This window comes from Ascidia mentula, chromosome 5 (genome assembly GCF_947561715.1).
Source record: "Ascidia mentula chromosome 5, kaAscMent1.1, whole genome shotgun sequence".
Lineage (NCBI taxonomy): Eukaryota > Metazoa > Chordata > Ascidiacea > Phlebobranchia > Ascidiidae > Ascidia > Ascidia mentula.
The window spans coordinates 1,968,247-1,990,995 of NC_138570.1; the positions used below are offsets into that span (position 1 = coordinate 1,968,247).

Here is a 22,749-nt window from a genome sequence, read left to right on the forward strand (position 1 = left end):
GTTCACAATATCTAGCAAAACCAATGTGAATCTTTCCAATAGCTGGTATACGGGATAAACATGTTTGTGTTGAAAGCACGAAAATCAGAAAGATGGATGAATTTTCCTGAATCTGACGTCACAACTTTCTTCGGGGGATTTGACTCTTTTTACAAAGTATTGCACGCCAGAATAACGCGCCTATATTTAACTGAATCTTCGCGTAATTATAGCCTCGGGCATGTTGTCCGAGTAGCAAAATGGTATAAAATGGGAGACTGGGCTCAGCTGAAGCAGACGTGAAAGTCCTTTGGAGGCTTTGGCATCTTGGTGGCTATGGCAACGTGGCCTAACTGTTTTTTTTTCGGTTTTTATGCAGAAAATTTACAGACAGAAGGCCTGATCGTATTAATATGGCGAAGGCCTACGTCGAGTGCAGGGATTTCAAGTTGATTTGGCACTAGTGTGTTGTCACAAACATTTGTGTTGTTATAGTAACCCTTCTGATTTCGTTTCCAGAATCTCTTATTTTTTACCGGGTGATTAGTTTTGTCGACGTCGCCCACCATGCATCAAGTTCTGATCGCTGCGTTTCTTGCCATCGGCATTCAATTGGTTGTGGCCCAAGTGCCCGGAGGTAAGACTTTGTAAAAACGATTGTGTTTAAGCTTCATGTTAAAGGAAAACTTATCCGATTTGTTGGACTCGAAATGCTGCCCAGACCATACCCATTATGTGTCTCTAGTTTGTGCATTTTGTGACTTGTGAAACACCTAACCTGGTCGTATTTAAAAAAAAAACGCGTACAACAAATTACTGCAGAACTATACCGGCGCACTTCAGCCTTCGACAATGTTGTTTTTTTCAATTACTTTCCGTTAAAAAATATTCAATTCATAAGCGGTTTCAAAAATCTAACACGTGAGTTTTCCAAAGGGAACTGCGGGACTGACGGTAAGTGGACAACATGGATCGATGTGGACTCACCGATTGGTGATGAAGATTTAGAAGATATTTGGAGCATAAGAAGAGTGTTTGGCGACAACTTCTGTCCTACCGTACAAGACGTTTACGCACGCGCAGACTCAGGAAATCCCACAATTCTCACAGGAAGCTTTGGAGCGACTTGTGTAAACAGTGAAAACGGTGGGCTTTGCCCGAACATCAGGATTCTCCTTTGTTGCAGTGGAGGTACCGTTTTTCATGGCGTGTTTCTACTTAATTCAACCAAAATATTGAATCTACAAGTCTGGTTGTGTTAAATGCTGTGATATTGTGATGGTATTTTTAACGGAATCCATAAATATTGTTATTACTTTTCATTACTACTAGTTTTCACTTTCAAATACATAACATAAACTCCGACGAAATCTTCTCAATGTATGTTTGTGACGATTTACTTTTTGCAAAGAAATTCATCAATTTCTGTTTGTCCACAGTTACACTGACCGTTAACACTGAACTCAGTTACACTGGGTACGGTTGTCTCTCCGAGAAGCATTTGGCCGAGAACGGAATAACTGGTAAGTACTTGCATTCGCTCATATTGCAGTAAGCAATTAGTGTAAAGCAATATAGTTTATTGGCGAGGACAAGTCAAGTCTAATTCGCTTGAAATAAACTGAAATTACAGCTCAGTATATTATAAATAACCCAAACTTTCATTGCAGGCGCATTGCTCCCACCTTGTATAAGCCCCTGTGACGAGTCAGGCGTAGAAACTACGAATCAGACCGAGTGCGAGGCCACCAATTACTGCGTGTGGCAGAACAACCAATGCTTCGGGAAGCTATGTAAGTCGATTAGTTGTTGAATGCCCTTCACATATTTCCTTGTGATGTTGTTCTTGCTCTTTCATCAATGTCATGCAAATCACTTCTCTAACATATTTATCTTGCGACGATCTCTGAAACTCAATACCCTTAAATAACCTTTTGTTGAAACAGTTTAAAGTTGTAAACCCTCCAAGGCGACTGTTAAGCTAGGATGGATGTAAGATTTTTTTCTTTTTTTGCAGTCCCGCTGACGCCAATCCAGGAGGCGGTCGACGATGGCCAAAGTGATATCACTGGAAGATCATACCCAGGTAAGCTCCTTGCTAAAAATCAGTATGTGTGCTAACGTGTGCAGCTTACACAATAGTAGGGCTTGGTGCTGACTTTTAAGGTTGAAAACCGCTGGTAATTGCTAATGCACTGCAAAAAATATTAATAACCACAATAAATGCGCCTATGTTTATTTTCGGTTCCACATTGAAATTGATTGGAACAATATAATACAACAATATAAAAACAATGAATACATTCTTACACTCCAATAGATTTGCTGGGCACAAAATTTTGAAAAGTTTTCTCTAGTTTTGGGTTTCGTCATATTGATGTCGTCACTTCTCCTTGATTTCCAGGTGGTCCCGTTATTCCTCAATTCTGCCCACAGCCAGACCCGACATTTCCTTACAACTGTGGGCATCTACTGCTGCCAAACGACCCAAGCCTTATTGAACCGCCAATCGATATTCCATACTGTTACAGGTAAATGACTTGACTGCATTTGATTTCTATCATCAGGAAAATGAATCTTTAAACAACTTATTCCTTCCGTGTGCAGAGTTGCCTGCTCCAGTAGCGATCCATCCCTCGAATACGATCGCAGTAAATGCCACAAACAGCCAGGTTGCTACTTCGACAACGACTTGTTCAACATCCGTCGTATTGCCGGCTACGGTATAATGGCTGGTGTGCCTAATTGCCACCAAGTCATTCGCCACAGAAACTTTGCACCGGCCGCGTACAAAGCAGTTCAAGGCGTAAGTTTTCATTTTTATGAATACCCAATGCATTGTTGTTGACAATACCTGTGTATGCGTATGCTCATACATTCCAAGGCAACGTTCCACTGCAACAATACAATATTGTCTTCAATAACATCTCTTACTGTTGACATTTTGTTTAAATGCAATTAATATTGATTAGATGGGTTGGTCGTACTATGCAGCCAGCTGCTTTATCAATCGTTTTGCCGGGATGACAAATTCCAACTGTCTGTATTGTTTCCCCAGAATGAATGGTATGGCGTTTACACCAAGTGTTTGATAGCTCAACAACCCGAACTATTTTACAATCATTACTGCAATGGCATCTCTATCTTCCAATACTACGGATCGTCACTAAAACATTACGGCTGGACGGGTGAGTTCTGAACTCAAATGTACTCGAGAAGTAACCACTTCAATTGTAGTAACTCAAGAGCCAGACCAAATTACATATATCTTTACTTATAACTTGTCATATTGATACATACCTTCGTGCTCTAGGTATCACTCCGCAAGCCTGCCTGTACATTGGTGGATGTTACATCGGTGGTAAATGCTACTACCCACCACAGTACGACCAGATCCAGGTTCGTTCTGCCGACAGTGACCCACACAGAAGGCCAGGATCCACAACCGGTCGCGACATTTACGGCCAGCCGAGTTGTCAGCCATTTAATATCAACGCTCCTCCAGGCGATATCCTCAACAACTACCATCAGTGCAGATTGGCTGGCTGCGTTGTGGATCCCTACGTTGGCAGAGATAGAATCCAAAAATACCTCTGTGAAATCGTGAAGTCTGATTACGTACCTGCAAATATTAAGGTCCGTTTCTGGAACAAAGTCCTTCAGGGCAAAGTGGGTCCACATAACTGGCAACAGTGCGTTAAAGAACTTCTTGCGATACAAGTATGTCCCAACCCATTTGGAAACCCAAACATCAACCCCATCTTCCCTGGCTATAACCACCTGCCAGGCTGCGTTAATAGATTTTTCCCTACGCCGACTACTCCATATTCAGCTGGAGGATTTCCACCACGTCCAGTATTTCCAGTATTTCCAGGATTCCCTCAGCCAAGCCCTACTTACAATCCCTTTAGCCTTGACTTGGGTCCGTCAAATACCACCGCCTCGCCCCAAGGTCGCCAATTTTATCCCTTCCCAATCCCAACCACACAGGCTCCATACTATCCTCCTCAATCCAATTATCCGGTTTGTCCATACCAGCAATACAATTACGGCGGAATCAGACTGAAGGGAAGCGTAACTGGATGTTGTGAGCGCAACTACTGTTTCCTTCCGCGCGCACTGGCCCGCAGTGCGTCTTCTGGCGTCGCAGGCCACTACATGGGTTTCTGGGGCGAATGGGATCAGTGCAGCAAGACGTGCGGACAAGGACAACAGACCAGACACCGAGAATGCGTCTCCTCGTCTCACGGCAAGTCCGACTGCCCGGATAAATCCGATAAAAATCAATATGAGGAAGTTAAAAACTGCAACTTGGGCGCTTGTCCACAATGGGGTGGCTACGGACCATGGGGTCCCTGCAGCGCTACATGTGGCGGAGGTACGCAAACGCGCCAGCAGCAGTGCATTCCAGCTGGTGCTAACTGCGGGCCAAATCCCCAAACTCAAAGCCAAGCATGTAATACATGTCCGTGTGCGCAACGGACCGTTGTCCAGGATTGGGGCGAGTGCAGCGTCACAACAGGCTGTGGAATTCGCACTAAAATCACAACTTGTGTTGGTGATTGCCCCAATGGATGCACTAATACACCTGTAACGGTTCCGGAAACCCAACAGTGTACCATTCAATGCGGAGACCCGACGGAGACGCCGGTCGGTCAGTGCCGATATGCGTTCGTCAATCTAGCTTTCGGATTTTACCAAAGATACCAAAAAAGTTGCACTTGTGGGGTTGAGACCGATAGTTGCAAACCCTGTGGCAATTACGAAAAGACTGTCGAAAAGCGGTGTCGATTTCAATTTGGAAAGAAATAAACCGAAACTGAAAACCACACTTTACATGATTACGTTAGGTATTTTTGTCAGTCTTGTGTCTTCCATATACCAAATATCGTTAACGCATCGCTTACATTTGTTTTGCGTTTGTGTTTGATCCATTGTCGTTTCTCATTTGGACATGTAAATAAATCATTTATTTGCTGCACCTGATTCTATGCTTGGCTATGTAAAAGAAAGCTCTTGAATCCTTGTGGCGGTGCTCTTTTGAGCGAGAAGTGAACTGTTTGCCTTTTAAATCAATGATAAGTCTCCTTTAAATATGTTTAAAATTCAAAACCTTTGCGAAGGCAAATATTGGTTCATTAGATGGGAAATGTTATCGGCTCGTCAACTTTCACATTTTTTGACCAAAATGTATTTATAAGGCCTTCAAAAAAGTGCAAGTACTTCTGTATCCTGCACTTACCTTCTGTGTACGTAGTGTAAGATCTAATGACTTTAATTTCCTTCAGTTTGATCAAGTTGGCACGCGTCAATAAACCTAATTATTTAATAAATTATTTACTTTAGGCAAAAAAAAGTTTTTGTCAGATTTTGGTTATACCCAAGGTTTCTTAAATTCTCACATTGCCGCCAGGTGGCGTTAGTGGGTCATGTTGCGACCTATATGCCAAATGTTGTTAACTTAACGTTGGATATTAACAAGATTAATTAACCCCTAATAACGAAATCCTATTTGACTAATTCATTTGAAATAAGGCCACATGTGAGTTCTAACTTCTGTGTTTTCTGATCTGATTTCAATTGCAAACCTGATGCAAAATTACTTAACCATTTATTAGATTAAGGATACATGATTATATTGAGAAGTATATCGAATCGAAATTACAGGTTACAAGATCATGAGATAAACTGATTATAAGCAAAGCATACTTTAATTATTAGACAGATACCGAAACAGAGATTGAGCATGAGACGAGTTTAAGACTGTGTCTGGGTAAGTCAAGGAAGCATGCACACATATATACACTACGATAAAAATCACCACAACGAAAAAGTCGATTCGAAATTACCATGACAAAGGCTATTATTTTATCTGATGGACAGCAGCCCATTCTCTTCACAAAACAATTACTTGAAAACCAAACCAGAACGATTGATACATCACAACAATTACTGAGAAACAAACCCTTTGTAAACAATGACCGGACGGTTCATATTTCAATCTAATGCAAACACAATGCGTGCGAGCATAATGCGTGCGAACATATGCATGCGAGTACAATGACTATTCAGTAAAGTGAGCACACGTCAATCAAACAAAACAACGAACATCGCATGAGAATGGCGTGCAAGATTTGAAAAGCATAATTCTACCATAAACAAAGAGATGAGGTTAACAACGAATGCGCAATCCTATTTACCACATTACAATCCGAATTTGAGAGGTCCCGAACTTTAATGACGTAATTTGGCTATTTGTGATCAATGTTCATGATATGCGTAAATGTCCAATTTCCATGTTACGTGAACACGTGAACGTAACAAGTCAGTTTTTAGATAAAATGTTGGTTGCCTAGAGACAAAAACAAACAACCATTCTTTATTTAAACACAACATTATACCCCACCGTGCGGACCAGTGGCAAGGAATATATGTTTTATTGCTCAAACCTAATCTACATAATGGCGAGACCAAACAATTATATTTTGCCAAACATCCCAGGCCGACCTTCGCAACTGTTTAAAGCTAATATTGTGTAGTTACGGTTTTACACCAGTGCTTTGCATCTATCTTTTTTCCAATTGTCAGCAATTCTTAAGGTTATTATTGAATTGCTCTAAACCGTTTTCTATGCCACCAATTAGGAAAGGTCAACACATTTTATTCTACAAAAAATGTGACAATAAACAGGTTCAAATATAAGATCTACAACAAGCACGCCCTACGTGGCAGTTTGTTCTGTTTGTGTTGGCATTATTAAATGTAAATATATTTGTCATAAGTGAGAAAGCCGACTGATTTTAACTTTGCAATAAACAAGTGTTTAAAATGTTTGTATCGTGTGAAGCGACACTTTGAAAAACTATGAACAGGTGTCGTAAGCCGAGGCTTGAGATGGACAACTTGGGAAATTTAAGTGAAACTTTACACACGATTTTGTTTCGTTGTGCTAATCTGTCAAACCTCATACAATTGTAATTTTTAGTCCAGGCTGCTGAGCGTTTATTTGTAAAAATTTGGTCACGACGTGAGCCTAAGCTTCGTTGCACGACCATTACTGTGCATGCATGTTGCCAAACCTGGCCCATCTTTTTGGGTAAAGGTTTGACTCTTTACGAAATTACGCACGCCAAGAAGAACGCGCCCATATTTAACCAAAGCTACGCGTGCCCGCAGGCGTTTTGTTCTGGTTGCAGAATGGCATAAAGTTAAGGAAATTAGCATTTTGGTACGGCTGTAGCTGAGGATATCAAACTACATCGTGTATTTCGTTTATTTCGTTGCTTTTTGTCTTTTAAGCGAAAAACTATTTGTCACTCGGGTATTCAACTGACAGGTGTGTTTTGATATCAAAAATCGATTTTGTTTCTGAATAATTCAGCGGTTATAAATATATTTCATTTACTTTAATATATTTAATTAACGTACTGGGAAAGTTTGTGCAGTTTCTTACTCTGCATTTGTTGTGGATCTTGAGCTGATTTTCACCCCATCTTGTCGATCAGTTTATTGTCAATGAACTTTTAACACGCTAATAACAAGGAGCTTCACTATACCAGGTTGATCCTAACATCCGTTAACAACAGTACGGGCCAGTCTTTTTAATCTCAGAATCATGAGCAAATCCGTTGTTCCTAGTTTGATGCTGTCAAGTAAATACTTTGTGTGTACTAACCCTTGAGAATCTCCTTTTTAACTTATTTGTAATCGGGTGATTAGTTTTGTCGACGTCGCCCACCATGCATCAAGTTCTGGTTGCTGCGTTTCTTGCCATTGGCATTCAATTGGTTGTGGCCCAAGTACCGGGAGGTAAGACTGTGTGAAGATGAGTTTTATTGTGAAACCGATTTCATCCGATTTGATGGACACCGAAAAGCATTTCGGAATACTTTTATTGCGTAGGCACTCATACAACGTAAGCGAAAAGGCATTTTCTGACCTAAGAACACCAAATTCAACCATTTTGAACAAAAGAGCAAAAAAACTCAAAAACATAACGGAATTACAACGTTGTTGTTGCTCAGTGTTTTGATAAAATTCAGAGAAACAACTTTGTAATGCGGCGGTGTTACATAGATGCAAAAGTATTTACGTACGTATTGCTTCCTTCACGGAAAATGGAAACTGTTTTCACGACGCGTATACTTTCGCACGAATTGCTATTACGCTCTAGCTGTGTGCGAAAATAAGGCAACACGCAGCCACCTGTAGTAAGTTGATTGCCATTCGCGTGCAGATGAAACATATCAAATATGTTTTCTGCAAATTTCAACACGCCTCTGCACCATCCTGTGCCTCTCTCCGACCACTTAGCCGCCGGGTGAAAGCCGCATTTCTTGGAATTTCACCGCATTTCTCTGTGACAACAACAAGTATCGTCTGTATCAGCAAATGTAATAGTTTGCCAAAATATTGTACTTTCAAGCAATTTCTAATTGTCATGTCTATTGTGACTTCCTTCTTAAAGTTTATATCGTGCCATGGTGCTTGACTGTCCAACTCCGATTAGAAATTGCTTAGAAAAAGAGCGCCAAGTTTCCAATTTGTTCTACGAAATTCCTAATTTGATCTAATTTAATATGAATGGTATTCCAATATTACAACGTTGTACGTAACAAGCTCGTTTTATTTTGTAAGGTGGAGTTGGTACTGCGTGTCAAAATAATGACCAATAAATTCCTTGAACGTTTTAAGGCCAGGGCTTGGTAATTGGAAATTCAGACCTATTCCTTGCTATTGAAACAACGTTAAGCAAAAAAACATAATTGCAAAGTTGTGGCGTTTGTCCTGTTGAAACAAAATATATTTTCATATTTTCATATTTTTTAGGTGAACAAAGCTCTACGTTGAGTCTTGTATCAAATTTAAACCACTCTAAAACCGCATAAAGACGATAAACCTAAACAAGTGGTGATCTCTATTAAAGTGAAATACCTTTTGTTGAAACAGTTTAAAGTTGTAGACCATCCAAGGCGACTGTTAAGCTTGGATGGATGTAATTTTTTTTACTTTTTTTTGCAGTTCCGGTAACGCCAATCCAGGAGGCGGTCGACGATGGCCAAAGTGATATCACTGGAAGATCACTCCAAGGTAAGCCCCTTGCTAAAAATCAGTATGTGTGTAAACGTCCACAGCTCACATTGCAAATGCACTGCAAAACAACACAACAAAACCGCCATAAATGCGCCTATGTTTATTGTCGGTCCGACATTCAACTTGAAGCAACAATATATAATAATACAACAACATAAATATAACGGCGACATTTTTACATTCCAATAAACTAACTGGGCACAAAATTTTGTTATAAATGAAAAGACGTCAAACGACAAGACCGCTCTTTATTGTAAAATTTAAATGTTTTGTCTAGTTTTGGGTTTCCTCATATTATTGTCGTCACTTCTCCTTGATTTCCAGGTGGTCCCGTTACTCTTCCACGCTACCGACAGAGTGGCCCGACATTTCCTGACAACTGTGGGCAGCTGCCGCTGTCAAACGACCCAAGCCTTTTTGAACCGCCAATCGATATTCCATACTGTTACAGGTAAATGGATGGAATGCATTTGATTTCTATCATCAGCAGAATATATCTTAAGTATCCCATTCTTCCCGTATACAGAGTTGCCTGCTCCCTTAGCGATCCATCCCTCGAATACGATCGCAGGAAATGCCACAAACAGCCAGGTTGCTACTTCGATTACGGATTGTTCGACCTCCGTCGTACTGGCTACGTTATTATTATGGGCGGTGTGCCTGTTTGCCACCAAGTCATTCGCCACAGAAACTTTGCACCGGCCGCATACAAAGCAGTTCAAGGCGTAAGTTTTCATTTGTATGAATACCCAATCATTGTTGTTGACAATACCTGTGTACAAATACGCTCATACACTCCAAGACAACTTGTCCACTTCGCTGTTTTACGCGACAAACCGGTTGCTTGTATGTAAACTTCAAGTGTACAAGTGCAACAATACAACTTTAAACTGTTTTTCATAACATACTGTTTAGCATCGCAAAAAATGCAAGTAAATGGGTTGGCCGTACTATGTAAACCAGTTGGTTTTTTCAACCGTCCTGCCAGAAATTCCTACAAAACCAACTGTATGTATTGTTTCCCCAGAGACCGTGGCTTGGCGTTTACACCAAGTGTTTGATAGCTCAACAACCCGAACTATTTTACAATCACCATTGCAATGGCATCTCTATCTTCCAATACTGCGGATTGCCACTAAAACATTACGGCTGGACGGGTGAGTTCTGAAGTCAAATGTACTCGAGAACCCTCCACGCTAGGATTAAAAGTTGCAACCAACTCTCTTTTTGTCATAACTCCATGTCTCAAATTCACAAACATACGTACATCCGCCGCCGCAACCCTCGACGAAAATATTGCGATAAAATAACATCAAATTTAAAATCAGACCAAATTACACTTATTTTTACTTGTAACTTGTCATATTGATACATACCTTCGTGCTTCTAGGTATCACTCCGCAAGCCTGTCTGTACATTGGTGGATGTTACTTCGTTGGTAAATGCTACTACCCACCACAGTACGACCAGATCGAGGTTCGTTCTGCAGACAGTGACCCACACAGAAGGCCAGAATCCACAACCGGTCGCGACATTTACGGCCAGCCGAGTTGTCAGACATTTAATATCAACGCTCCTCCAGGCGATATCCTCAACAACTACCATCAGTGCAGATTGGCTGGCTGCGTTGTGGATCCCTACGTTGGCAGAGATAGAATCCAAAACTACCTCTGTGAAATCGTGAAGTCTGATTACGTACCTGCAAATATTAAGGTCCATTTCTGGAACAAAGTCCGTCAGGGCAAAGTGGGTCCACACAACTGGCAACAGTGCGTTAAAGAACTTCTTGCGATAAAAGAGTGCCCCAACCCATTTGGAAACCTAAACTCCAACTCAACTCCCCCCTCCCCGGGCTATTACGACCTGCCAGGCTGCGTAAATAGATTCCAGCAGGTTTTCCCTTCCCAGACTACTCCACCAAATCGAACTGGCATATTTCCAGGCGCAGGAAACCCAGGAAATCCAACCACACAGGACCCATACTATCCTCTTCCACCCTATTATCCGGTTTGTCCATTCAAGAAAAGCGGTTGACCCCGCATCCAGGCTGCAGGGAAGCGTAGCTGGATGTTGTGAACGCAACTACTGTTTCCTTCCGCGCTCATTGATCCGCAGTGCGTCTTCTGGCGTCGTTGGCCACTACATGGGTTTCTGGGGCGAATGGGATCAGTGCAGCAAGTCGTGCGGACAAGGACAACAGACCAGACACCGAGAATGCGTTTCCTCGTCTCACGGCAAGTCCGACTGCCCGGATAAATCCGATAAAGATCAATATGAGGAAGTTAAAAACTGCAACTTGGGCGCTTGTCAACAATTGGGTGGCTACGGACCATGGGGTCCCTGCAGCGCTACATGTGGCGGAGGTACGCAAACTCGCCAGCAGCAGTGCATTCCAGCTGGTGCTAACTGCGGGCCAAATCCCCAAACTCAAAGCCAAGCATGTAACACATGCCCGTGCGCACAATGGACCGTTGTCCAGGATTGGGGCGAGTGCAGCGTCACAACAGGCTGTGGAATTCGCACTAAAATCACAACTTGTGTTGGTGATTGCCCCAATGGATGCACTAATACGCCTGTAACGGTTCCCGAAACCCAACCGTGCACCATTCAATGCGGAGACACGACGGAGACGCCGATCAGTCAGTGCCGATATGCGTTCGTCAATCTAGTTTACGGATTTTACCAAAGATACCAAAAAAGTTGCACTTGTGGCGTTGAGACCGATAGTTGCAAACCCTGTGGCAATTACGAAAAGACTGTCGAAAAGCGGTGTCAATTTCAATTTGGAAATAAATAAATTGAAACTGAAAACCACACTTTACATGATTACGTTAGGTATTTTTGTCAGTCTTGTGTCTTCCATATACCAAATATCGTTAACGCATCGCTTACATTTGTTTTGCGTTTGTGTTTGATCCATTGTCGTTTATCATTTGAAATGTAAATAAATCATTTATTTGCTGCACCTGATTCTATGCTTGGCTATGTAAAAGAAAGCTCTTGAATCCTTGTGGCGGTGCTCCTTTGAGCGAGAAGTAATACTTTATTAAGGCTATTTTTAACTCAGAATTATTGACAGGCTTAGTATTGGTTTGTGATTTCGCAGCAAATATTAGATTGTGAACTGCATACCTTTTAAATCAATGATAAGTCTCCTTTAAATAACGCAGTAATATTACATACAATGGCATGATAGGCAAGATCGCCCCACTGCGCAGGTCCTTGCTTGGCGATCACAGCTGACGTATCGCGATCATGAGGTATTCAGGCTTGGCAGCCCAGGCAATGCAGCCTGGCTGAATTAGCCACATTTTCCTGACAAGTCGGAGCGAGATTTGAAAAATTTAGCTCCCGGTGAGGTTTGAACTTCCGACCCTGGGCTAATCAGGCCCAACGCTCTACCAACTGAGCTACAGGATTGTGGCCAAGGTACACTGGTGCGCAAGCGCACAACTTGCCAGGCAACCTTCACATATACGTGACTTGTGAGGAAAATGTGGCTGATCCAGCTAGGCTGCACTGCCTGGGCTGCCAAAACCACACTTTACATGATTACGTTAGGTATTTTTGTCAGTGTTGTGTCTTCCATATACCAAATATCGTTAACGCATCGCTTACATTTGTTTTGCGTTTGTGTTTGATCCATTGTCGTTTATCATTTGGACATGTAAATAAATCATTTATTTGCTGCACTTTATTCTATGCTTGGCTATGTAAAAGAAAGCTCTTGAATCCTTGTGGCGGTGCTCTTTTGAGCGAGAAGTAATACTTTATTAAGGCTATTTTTCACTCAGAATTATTGACAGGCTTAGTGTTGGTTTGTGATTTCGCAGCAAATATTAGATTGTGAACTGCATACCTTTTAAATCAATGATAAGTCTCCTTTAAATATGTTTAAAATTCAAAACCTTTGCGAAGGCAAACATTGGTTCATTAGATGGAAAATGTTATCGGCTTGTCAACTTTCACATTTTTTGACCAAAATGTATTTATAAGGCCTTCAAAAAAAGTGCAAGTACTTCTGTATCCTGCACTTACCTTCTGTGTACGTAGAGTAAGATCTAATGACCTTAATTTCCTGCAGTTTGATCAAGTTGGCACGCGTCAATAAATCTAATTATTTAATAAATTTTTTACTTTAGGCAAAAAATAGTTTTTATCAGATTTTGGTTGCACCCAAGGTTTCTTAAATTCTCACATTGCCGCCAGGTGGCGTTAGTGGGTCAGTATTAGATAAAATGTTGGTTGCCTAGAGACAAAAACAAACAACCATTCTTTATTTAAATACAACATTATACCTCACAGTGCGGACCAGTGGCCAGGAATATATGTTTCATTGCTAAAACCTAATCTACATAATGGCAGGACAAAAATATTATATTTTGCCAAACATCCCAGGCCGACCTTCGCAACTGTTCAATGTCAATATTGTGTAGTTACGGCTTTACACCAGTGCTTTGCATCTATCCTTTTTCCAATTGTCAGCAATTCTTAAGGTTATTATTGAATTGCTCTAAACCGTTTTCTATGCCATCAATTAGGAAAGGTCAACACATTATGTATTCTACAAAAAATGTGACAATAAACAGGTTCAAATATAAGATCTACGTGACAATTTGTTCCGTTTGTGTTTGCATTTTTAAACCTAAATATATTTGTCTTAAGTGAGAAAGCCGACAGATTTTAACTTTGCAGTAAACAAAGGTTTAAAATGTTTGTATCGTGTGAAGCGACACTTTGAAAAACAGGTGTCGTTAGCCGAGAACTTTACCTACGATTTTGTATCGTGGTGCTTTTCTGTTCTATCTTATACAATTGTAATATATAGTCCAAGTTGCTGAGCGTTATTTGTAAAAATTAGGTCACGACGTGAGCCTACGCTCCGTTGCACTGTCATTACTGTGTACGCATGTTGCCAAACCTGGCCCATCTTTTTGGGTAAAGGTTTGACAAAATTTCGCACGCCAAGAAGAACGCGCCCATATTTAACCAAAGCTACGCGTGCCCCCAGGCGTTTTGTTCTGGTTGCAGAATTGCATAAAGTTGGAAACTGGACTTGGTAAATACAAATGCAAATAAGCATTTTGGTACGGCTGTAGCTAAGGATATCAAAGTACACAGTGTATTTCTTTTATTTCGTTGCTTTTTGTCTTTTTAGCATGAAAAAACTATTTGTCACTCGGGTATTCAACTGACTGGTGTGTTTTGATATCAAAAATCGATTTTGTTTCTGAATAATTCAGCGGGTTAAAAATATTTTTAATTTACTTTCGCCAACGTACTGGGAAAGTTTGTGCAGTTTCTTACTGCATATGTTTTGGATCTTGAGCTGATTTTCACCCCATCTTGTTGATCAGTTTATTGTCAATGAACTTTTAACACGTTAATAACAAGGAGCTTCACTACACCAGATTGATCCTAACAACCGTTAACAACAGTACGGGCCAGTCTTTTTATTCACAGAATTATGAGCAAATCCGTTGTTCCTAGTTTGATGCTGTCAAGTAAATACTTTGTGTGTAGTAACCCTTTAGAATCTCCTTTTTAGCTTATTTGTAATCGGGTGATTAGTTTTTTTCGACGTCGCCCACCATGCATCAAGTTCTGGTTGCTGCGTTTCTTGCCATCGGCATTCAATTTGTAGTGGCGCAAGTACCGGGAGGTAAGACTGTGTGAAGATGAGTTTTATTGCAAAACCGATTCCATCCGATTTGATGGACACCGAAAAGCATTTCGGAATACTTTTATTGCGTAGGCACTCATACAACGTAAGCGAAAAGCATTTACTGACCTAATGAACACCAAATTCAACCATTTTGAACAAAAAAGCAAAAAAACTCAAAAACATAACGGAATTACAACGTTGTTGTTGCTCAGTGTTTTGATAAAATTCAGAGTTACAACTTTGCAATGCGCCGGTGTTACGTAGATGCAAAAAGTATTTACGTACGTATTGCTTCCTTCATGGAAAATGGAAACTGTTTTCACGACGCGTATACTTTCGCACGAATTGCTATTACGCTCTAGGAGCTGTGTGCAAAAATAAGGCAATACGCGGCCACCTGTAGTAAGTTGATTGCCATTCGCGTGCAGATGAAACATATCAAATATGTTTTCCGCAAATTTCAACACGCCTCGCCACCATCCTGTGCCTCTCTCCAACTACTTAGCCGCCGGGTGAAAGCCAATGTGGGAATTTGCGTTTGTGGGCGCTTCGAAGTATTTTGGGTCTAAAGAATTTCACCACATTTCTCTGTGACAATCACAATTATCGTCTGCATCAGCAAATCTAATGGTTTGCCAAAATATTGTACTTTCAAGCAATTTCTAATCGTCATGTCTATTGTGATTACCTTCATAATTTAGATCGTGGCATGGTGCTTGACTGTCCAACTCCATCCAATACTGACGATTAGAAATTGATTAGAAAAAGAGCGCCAAACGTTTTGAAGCCACGGCTTGATAATTGGAAATTCAGACCTATTCCTTGCTATTGAACAACGTTAAGCAAAAAAACATAATTGCAAAGTTGTGGCGTTTGTCCTGTTGAAACAAAAACTATTTTCAGCGGCTAAAACTACTCAAATATTGTGTCAGGTGGTCTCAACGGATTGTAAGGAGGTGAGCAAAGCTCTACGTTGAGTCTTGTATCAAATTTAAACAAACCTAAAACCACATAAAGACGATAAACCCAAACTAGTGATGATCTCTATCAAAGAGATACCTTATTGTTCTCAATTGTACAGTTTGGTTTTTCTTTGCAAAGAAAACTGCGGGAGTAGCGGCAAGTGGGTAGGCTGGATAGATGTGGACTCACCGAAGGGTGATGGAGATTTTGAAGAAATTTGGAGCATGAGGAGGGTGTTTGGCGAAAACTTCTGCCCTGTCATTCAACAAGTTCACGCCACTTCCGACGACAATACTAATCCAATAATTCGCAGTGGTAGCTTTGGAGCGATTTGCCATAATCAAGAGAACAATCCCGGTTGCCCCAACATTAAGGTTCTCCTCTGCTGTGGCAAAGGTATTGCTTAAAGTTTAATTAAAAAGTTTAATTTACAAAAAAAATTTCCAGCATTGATTAGTCTTCTTTGTTCGGTGCTCTTATGATTTTTACAATGCAAAACGTGATATAAGCTTCATACGAAACATAACGTTTTATGGCTCGCATAGAACCAACCAATTTCTCAATTAACTTGCAACACAAATAAAACAAATGATTACATGGTCGAAACAGTGGCCAACTGTCTGTAGCTTACACAATTCATATTATTGGCTTCACTTTGCTTATCTTAAAACAAATGATATTCACAACTTTTATGGAAATCGGCTTTTACGCAGTTTCATTAATTACATTTATGTGTTTCGAACAGTTCTGCCGGGCATGATCAAACACCTAATATTCAATATCAGTTACACCGGCTACGATTGCTTGTTGGAGCAGCATTTGGCCAAGTGCGGAACATTCAATGCTTGTAAGTTGCTTTGATCAATGTTTCATTAAACAGCCTAAGTAGCTTTGATGTAAGGTTGTAAAAATGGCGAAGACAAACTCGAACTTGCTTGTGGTGGGGTAGGAATAAGAAAATCAGAAATAACCATAACATTCATTGCAGCTGACAACGTACCTTGTATAAGCCCCTGCGATGAGTCAGGTGTCATAATTGAGAATCAAGACGAGTGCGAGGCTGCCGGTTACTGCGTATGGGAAAACAACAAATGCCACGGGAAAAAGTGTGAGTTAAATAGTTGTTGAAAACCGTTCACATATTTGCTTGTGATGTTGCTCTTGCTCTTTCATCAATGTTATGCAAATCACTTCTCTAACATATTTATCTTGCGACGATCTCTGAACCTCAATACCCTTAAAAAACCTTTTCTTGAAACAGTTTAAAATAGCAAACCCTTCAGGGCGGCTATGACGAATGTATGATTTTTTTTGTTTTTCTTCAGTTCCAGTTGCGAAAATCCAGGAGGCGGTCGACGATGGCCAAAGTGAAATCACTGGAAGATCACTCCCAGGTAAGCCTCTCACTCAAAATCAGTATGTGTGTGTAAACGTCTGCAGCTCACAACATAGTAGGACTTGGTGCTAAAAAGCGCCTGTGTTTTATCGGTCCCGCATTCAAATTGATGGGAAAATACAATACAACAATATAAATATGATAACGACACTTTTACATTCCAATACATTAGCTGGGCATAAATTTTATTAGGAATAACAAGACGTAAAAACGATTAATCCGCTTTCAGTGTAAATTTTGAAAGCCTTGTTAAGTTTGGGCATCCATATTGATGTCGTCACTTCTCCTTGTTTTCCAGGTGGTCCCGTTATTTCTCAATTCTGCCCACAGCCACCCCCGACATTTCCTCACAACTGTGGGCATCTACTGCTGCCAAACGACCCAAGCCTTATTGAACCGCCAATCGATATTCCATACTGTTACAGGTAAATGACTTGACTGCATTTGATTTCTATCATCAGCAAAATGAATCTTTAAACAACTTGTTCCTTCCGTGTGCAGAGTTGCCTGTTCCAGTAGCGATCCATCCCTCGAATACGATCGCAGGAAATGCCACAAACAGCCAGGTTGCTACTTTGACAACGACTTGTTCAACATCCGTCGTATTGCCGGCTACGGTATAATGGCTGGTGTGCCTAATTGCCACCAAGTCATTCGCCACAGAAACTTTGCACCGGCCGCATACAAAGCAGTTCAAGGCGTAAGTTTTCATTTGTATGAATACCCAATGCATTGTTGTTGACAATACCTATGTATGCGTACACTCCCAACAGGCAACTTGTCCACTTCGCTGTTTTACGCGACAAACCGGTTGCTTGTAAATAAACTTCAAGTGTACAAGTGTACAAGTGTACAATTGCAACAATACAACTTTAAACCGTCTTTTATAACATCTCATACTGATGAGTATCTCAAAAAAGCAATTAATATTGATTTTATGGGTTGGTCGTACTATGCAGCCAGCTGATTTTATCAATCGTTCTGCCAGAATGACAAATTCCAACTGTCTGTATTGTTTCCCCAGAATGCATGGTATGGCGTTTACACCAAGTGTTTGATAGCTCAACAACCCGAACTATTTTACAATCATTACTGCAATGGCATCTCTATCTTCCAATACTACGGATCGTCACTAAAACATTACGGCTGGACGGGTGAGTTCTGAACTCAAATGTACTCGAGAAGTAACCACTTCAATTGTGGTAACTCAAGAGCCAGTCCAAATTACATATATCTTTACTTATAACTTGTCATATTGATACATACCTTCGTGCTCTAGGTATCACTCCGCAAGCCTGTCTGTACATTGGTGGATGTTACGCCGGTGGTAAATGCTACTACCCACCACAGTACGACCAGATCCAGGTTCGTTCTGCCGACAGTGACCCACACAGAAGGCCAGGATCCACAACCGGTCGCGACATTTACGGCCAGCCGAGTTGTCGGCCATTTAATATCAACGCTCCGCCAGGCGATATCCTCAACAACTACCATCAGTGCAGATTGGCTGGCTGCGTTGTGGATCCCTACGTTGGCAGAGATAGAATCCAAAACTACCTCTGTGAAATCGTGAAGTCTGATTACGTACCTGCAAATATTAAGGTCCGTTTCTGGAACAAAGTCCTTCAGGGCAAAGTGGGTCCACACAACTGGCAACAGTGCGTTAAAGAACTTCTTGCGATACCAGTATGCCCCAGCAACCCATTTGGAAACCCAAACATCAACCCCATCTTCCCTGGCTACGACCTGCCAGGCTGCGTTAATAGAAACCAGCAGTTTTTCCCTACGCTGACTACTCCACCATATCCAGGTGGAGGAATTCCAGGATTTCCAGGTGCAGGAATTCCAGGATTTCCAGGATTCCCTCAACCAAGCCCTACTTACAATCCCTTTAGCCTTGACTTGGGTCCGTCAAGTACCACCGCCCCGCCCCAAGGTCGCCAATTTTATCCCTTCCCAATTCCAACCACACAGGCCCCATACTACCCTCCTCAATCCAATTATCCGGTTTGTCCATACCAGCAATACAATTACGGAGGAATCAGACTGAGGGGAAGCGTAGCTGGATGTTGTGAGCGCAACTACTGTTTCCTTCCGCGCGCATTGGCCCGCAGTGCGTCTTCTGGCGTCGCAGGCCACTACATGGGTTTCTGGGGCGAATGGGATCAGTGCAGCAAGACGTGCGGACAAGGACAACAGACCAGACACCGAGAATGCGTCTCCTCGTCTCACGGCAAGTCCGACTGCCCGGATAAATCCAATAAAGATCAATATGAGGAAGTTAAAAACTGCAACTTGGGCGCTTGTCCACAATGGGGTGACTACGGACCATGGGGTATCTGCAGCGCTACATGTGGCGGAGGTACGCAAACTCGACAGCAGCAGTGCATTCCAGCTGGTGCTGACTGCGGGCCAAATCCCCAAACTCAAAGCCAAGCATGTAATACATGTCCGTGTGCGCAATGGACCGTTGTCCAGGATTGGGGCGAGTGCAGCGTCACAACAGGCTGTGGAATTCGCACTAAAATCACAACTTGTGTTGGTGATTGCCCCAATGGATGCACTAATACACCTGTAACGGTTCCCGAAACCCAACCGTGCACCATTCAGTGCGGAGACCCGACGGAGACGCCGGTTGGTCAGTGCCGATATGCGTACGTCAATCTGGCTTTCGGAACTTACCAAAAATATCAAAAAAGTTGCACTTGTGGCGTTGAGACCGATAGTTGTAAACCCTGTGGCAATTACGAAAAGACTGTCGAAAAGCGGTGTCGATTTCAATTTGGAAATAAATAAATTGAAACTGAAAACCATCGCTTACATTTGTTTTGCGTTCGTGTTTGATCCATTGTCGTTTATCATTTGGAAATGTAAATAAATCATTTATTTGCTGCACCTGATTCTATGCTTGGCTATTTAAAGGAAAGCTCTTGAATGCTTGAGGCGGTATAATTTTGTTTTGAGCAAGAAACGATATATTGCAAAATATAAGGCCGTTCGTCGACTTGTGTTGATTCGCGAATTCTCTAACAAGGTCAGATAATGTCAATTTTTACTTATTTCAGTGACGTCGTCAAACTTGCCCAAGCTTTCTTATGAAACGATTTGCCTTTCAAATCCATGCAAGGTCCTCTTTGATAAACATGTTTAAAATTTCAACCCTTCCTGTAGGCAAACCGGTATCATCTTTTATGACCATGGAAACATTGGTTAAGCAGATGACATTGGGACCTATTATTGGCTTGTCAACTTTCACATTTCTAACCCAAATGTAATTACTCGGGTTACTGATGTTTCCTTGGAAGTAATCGTTTATACTATTGTGGTATATATGGTGGAAATCGTAGTGACCATGCGTAGCGATTGAAGATTCCTAGGAGCGACAGACAAAAAAACACTTTTAAGACTTTTGGTGCACTTGGCTTTATCTGTAGAATTGACAAGTTTACTAGAAATGTGACCACTAATTTTATACTATGTGGAAAGAGGAATCAAATTGAAACAACTTGGTATTTTCGGCCCTGAGGGTGTTTGAAATTAGTCTAAAAGAAACTTTTGCCACTGTCGTGTAATATTTCTCTGTAAATAGAATATGTAAATTACATTTGACGTTGCCAATGCGGCCTGGATAATTTATGCATGCGGAGATCAGATCAGATAATGCTGAGTATAAATAGACTGGCCCATATTGCTATTAACACTGTCATGTTAAAGACGTTTCGACAAAAACTTTTGTCATCATCAGTATCAGATAAGATGTCTAAAATTTCCCATGCATCGTCTGCATTTATCAACACGGCACAGCCAGAGATTTCCCGCAAATAGAAATTTCCCCGTGCAGGCATTTTGTTTACCAGGAGCTCAAATCTTGCCACGTTGACATCGATCCTGCGATTAAACTTTTCAAAATTCCATTTTCTTGAGCGAAATCTACAAAAGTTTTTAATTGATGCCTTGTGCGTCTTTCAATGCTTTTTAAAGTTTTACGATTAAATAACATTAAAAGACAGACAAGGCACCAACGTCGGGTTGGGTTAAGTTTTTTGTGTATTTTTGGGAGGTATATTTAAAGAATATACTGCTATTTTTGTTGCCAGGCATACTAATTAATCGGAATTGTTCTTCTGGCACATAGTTTCTAAAGTCTCGCCGGATGGCAGACGAAACGTTGGTTTCCAATAAACACTTTAGAAACTAAGTGCCAGAAGAGCAATTCCGATTAATTAAAGAATGTTCGTGTATATTTTGCTTGTTTCGAACAAACTGAAGCTGCCTTTAAGACTCTTGTCATTGCGTGGGTCACACTAGCATGACCTTAATGCAATTACGCTCCTAACGCTGGGTATAACATTGCAGCAGCACTTAAATTATGCAAATAATGCTTTTATAAATTCCAACACGCCTCGGTATCATCCTGTGCCTCTCTCCGCTTACTTAGCCGCCGGGTGAAAGCCAATGTGGGAATTTGCGTTTGTGGGCGCTTCGAAGTATTTTGGGTCTAAAGAATTTCACCGCATTTCTCTGTGACAATCACAAGTATCGTCTGTGTCAGCAAATGTAATGGTTTGCCAAAATATTGTACTTTCAAGCAATTTCTAATCGTCATGTCTATTTTGATTACCTTCATAATTTAGATCGTGGCATGGTGCTTGACTATCCAACTCCATCCAATACTGACGATGAGAAATTGATTAGAAAAAGAGCGCCAGGTTCCAAATTTGTTCTACGAAATGTCAGTATTTAAATTAATTTCATATGAGGCAAAATGTCTGTAAACTTCCGGTAGATGTAAACACCAAAAATGATCAAGTTACTCCCCAATTGTCTTCATTATAAACAAAACATTCGCCATCTTTCAGCAAAAAAAATCAACTGTTTATTACAATAAATACGCAATAAATTTAAAGAAATTAAATGACATGGACTGCATTTGATGAGCTTATAATTGTTCTAACAACACAAGGATTCTTAACCTTTTTAGAGACACGTTAAAAAACTTAGCTTCATATCTTAGCCTCAACGCATCCAGTGACAGATCTAAAATGGTCTCTGATGCTGCATCACGTGCAACCGCTGCGTGTTATGTCAAAGTGTAGTGCATTGACTTTGTTGTCACCAAAACTTTACACACTAACACCCAGTGCATGTTGGCCGACCAAGTTCGCTCGCCAATTTCGTGAATACTCAACCGTTGCTATCGCTACACTTTGAAATGAAACCCCGTTGACAAGACGCCTTAACCCAGTGGTTTCCAACCTTTGTGTCCTGTGCACCCTTTTTAGTCAATATTCAAATCTAATTCCCCCCTACAAATTTAGTTTGCTAAAATATCTTAGCTCATATATGGCAAATGCAGCAATAACACATAGCACAGACAACCAGTAAGAGATTAATATTGTGACACAAATTCCCCCCTAAAAATTACAAAATTCCCCCTAGTGGGGAATTCCCCCCTGGTTGGGAACCACTGCCTTAACTCAATAACCCACTTTAGAGAGATTCCGAACAGTGACAAACAGGCCATGCAACCTAAGTCCATGAATGCAAACGTTGATATGTAACATAAAATTACGCTACAATATGGCTCTCGATGTTCCCAAACCTGGTTACTCAAGTGACGTCAGATGTTATGAGAAAAAAATTGTTTCCCAAG

General features: G+C 41.1%; 3 protein-coding genes across 3 annotated transcripts; all 3 read left to right on the plus strand.

Moving 5' to 3' along the window:
• The first annotated feature begins 460 nt into the window (after nucleotides 1-460).
• Nucleotides 461-4,965, plus strand: LOC145901441 (uncharacterized). The gene is made up of 9 exons (XM_082989120.1): nucleotides 461-616; nucleotides 916-1,170; nucleotides 1,419-1,502; nucleotides 1,650-1,772; nucleotides 1,997-2,065; nucleotides 2,384-2,510; nucleotides 2,587-2,785; nucleotides 3,038-3,167; nucleotides 3,293-4,965. The coding sequence occupies exons 1-9, from the start codon at nucleotides 547-549 to the stop codon at nucleotides 4,789-4,791; spliced, it is 2,556 nt and encodes an 851-aa protein (XP_082845246.1). The 5' UTR covers nucleotides 461-546; the 3' UTR covers nucleotides 4,792-4,965.
• A 2,753-nt stretch (nucleotides 4,966-7,718) lies between these two features.
• On the plus strand, nucleotides 7,719-12,042 carry LOC145901814 (uncharacterized). The gene is made up of 7 exons (XM_082989615.1): nucleotides 7,719-7,788; nucleotides 9,001-9,069; nucleotides 9,397-9,523; nucleotides 9,599-9,797; nucleotides 10,100-10,229; nucleotides 10,463-10,947; nucleotides 11,015-12,042. The coding sequence occupies exons 1-7, from the start codon at nucleotides 7,719-7,721 to the stop codon at nucleotides 11,867-11,869; spliced, it is 1,935 nt and encodes a 644-aa protein (XP_082845741.1). The 3' UTR covers nucleotides 11,870-12,042.
• Nucleotides 12,043-16,456: 4,414 nt separating this feature from the next.
• Nucleotides 16,457-19,907, plus strand: LOC145901815 (uncharacterized). The gene is made up of 7 exons (XM_082989616.1): nucleotides 16,457-16,547; nucleotides 16,689-16,808; nucleotides 17,026-17,094; nucleotides 17,395-17,521; nucleotides 17,598-17,796; nucleotides 18,121-18,250; nucleotides 18,376-19,907. The coding sequence occupies exons 1-7, from the start codon at nucleotides 16,457-16,459 to the stop codon at nucleotides 19,890-19,892; spliced, it is 2,253 nt and encodes a 750-aa protein (XP_082845742.1). The 3' UTR covers nucleotides 19,893-19,907.
• The last annotated feature ends 2,842 nt before the right edge of the window (nucleotides 19,908-22,749 follow it).

Bases quoted from the DNA above. Each gene is read 5' to 3' on its own strand.
- LOC145901815 (XM_082989616.1), top strand. From the start codon at position 16,457: ATGATCAAACACCTAATATTCAATATCAGTTACACCGGCTACGATTGC. The intron at 17,522-17,597 runs GTAAATGACTTG...TTCCGTGTGCAG, and splicing joins GATATTCCATACTGTTACAG to AGTTGCCTGTTCCAGTAGCG. The intron at 17,797-18,120 runs GTAAGTTTTCAT...TTGTTTCCCCAG, and splicing joins CATACAAAGCAGTTCAAGGC to AATGCATGGTATGGCGTTTA.
- LOC145901441 (XM_082989120.1), top strand. From the start codon at position 547: ATGCATCAAGTTCTGATCGCTGCGTTTCTTGCCATCGGCATTCAATTG. The intron at 1,171-1,418 runs GTACCGTTTTTC...GTTTGTCCACAG, and splicing joins TCTCCTTTGTTGCAGTGGAG to TTACACTGACCGTTAACACT. The intron at 2,066-2,383 runs GTAAGCTCCTTG...CTTGATTTCCAG, and splicing joins CACTGGAAGATCATACCCAG to GTGGTCCCGTTATTCCTCAA.
- LOC145901814 (XM_082989615.1), top strand. From the start codon at position 7,719: ATGCATCAAGTTCTGGTTGCTGCGTTTCTTGCCATTGGCATTCAATTG. The intron at 10,230-10,462 runs GTGAGTTCTGAA...TCGTGCTTCTAG, and splicing joins AAAACATTACGGCTGGACGG to GTATCACTCCGCAAGCCTGT. The intron at 10,948-11,014 runs GTAAATAGATTC...GCATATTTCCAG, and splicing joins ATTACGACCTGCCAGGCTGC to GCGCAGGAAACCCAGGAAAT.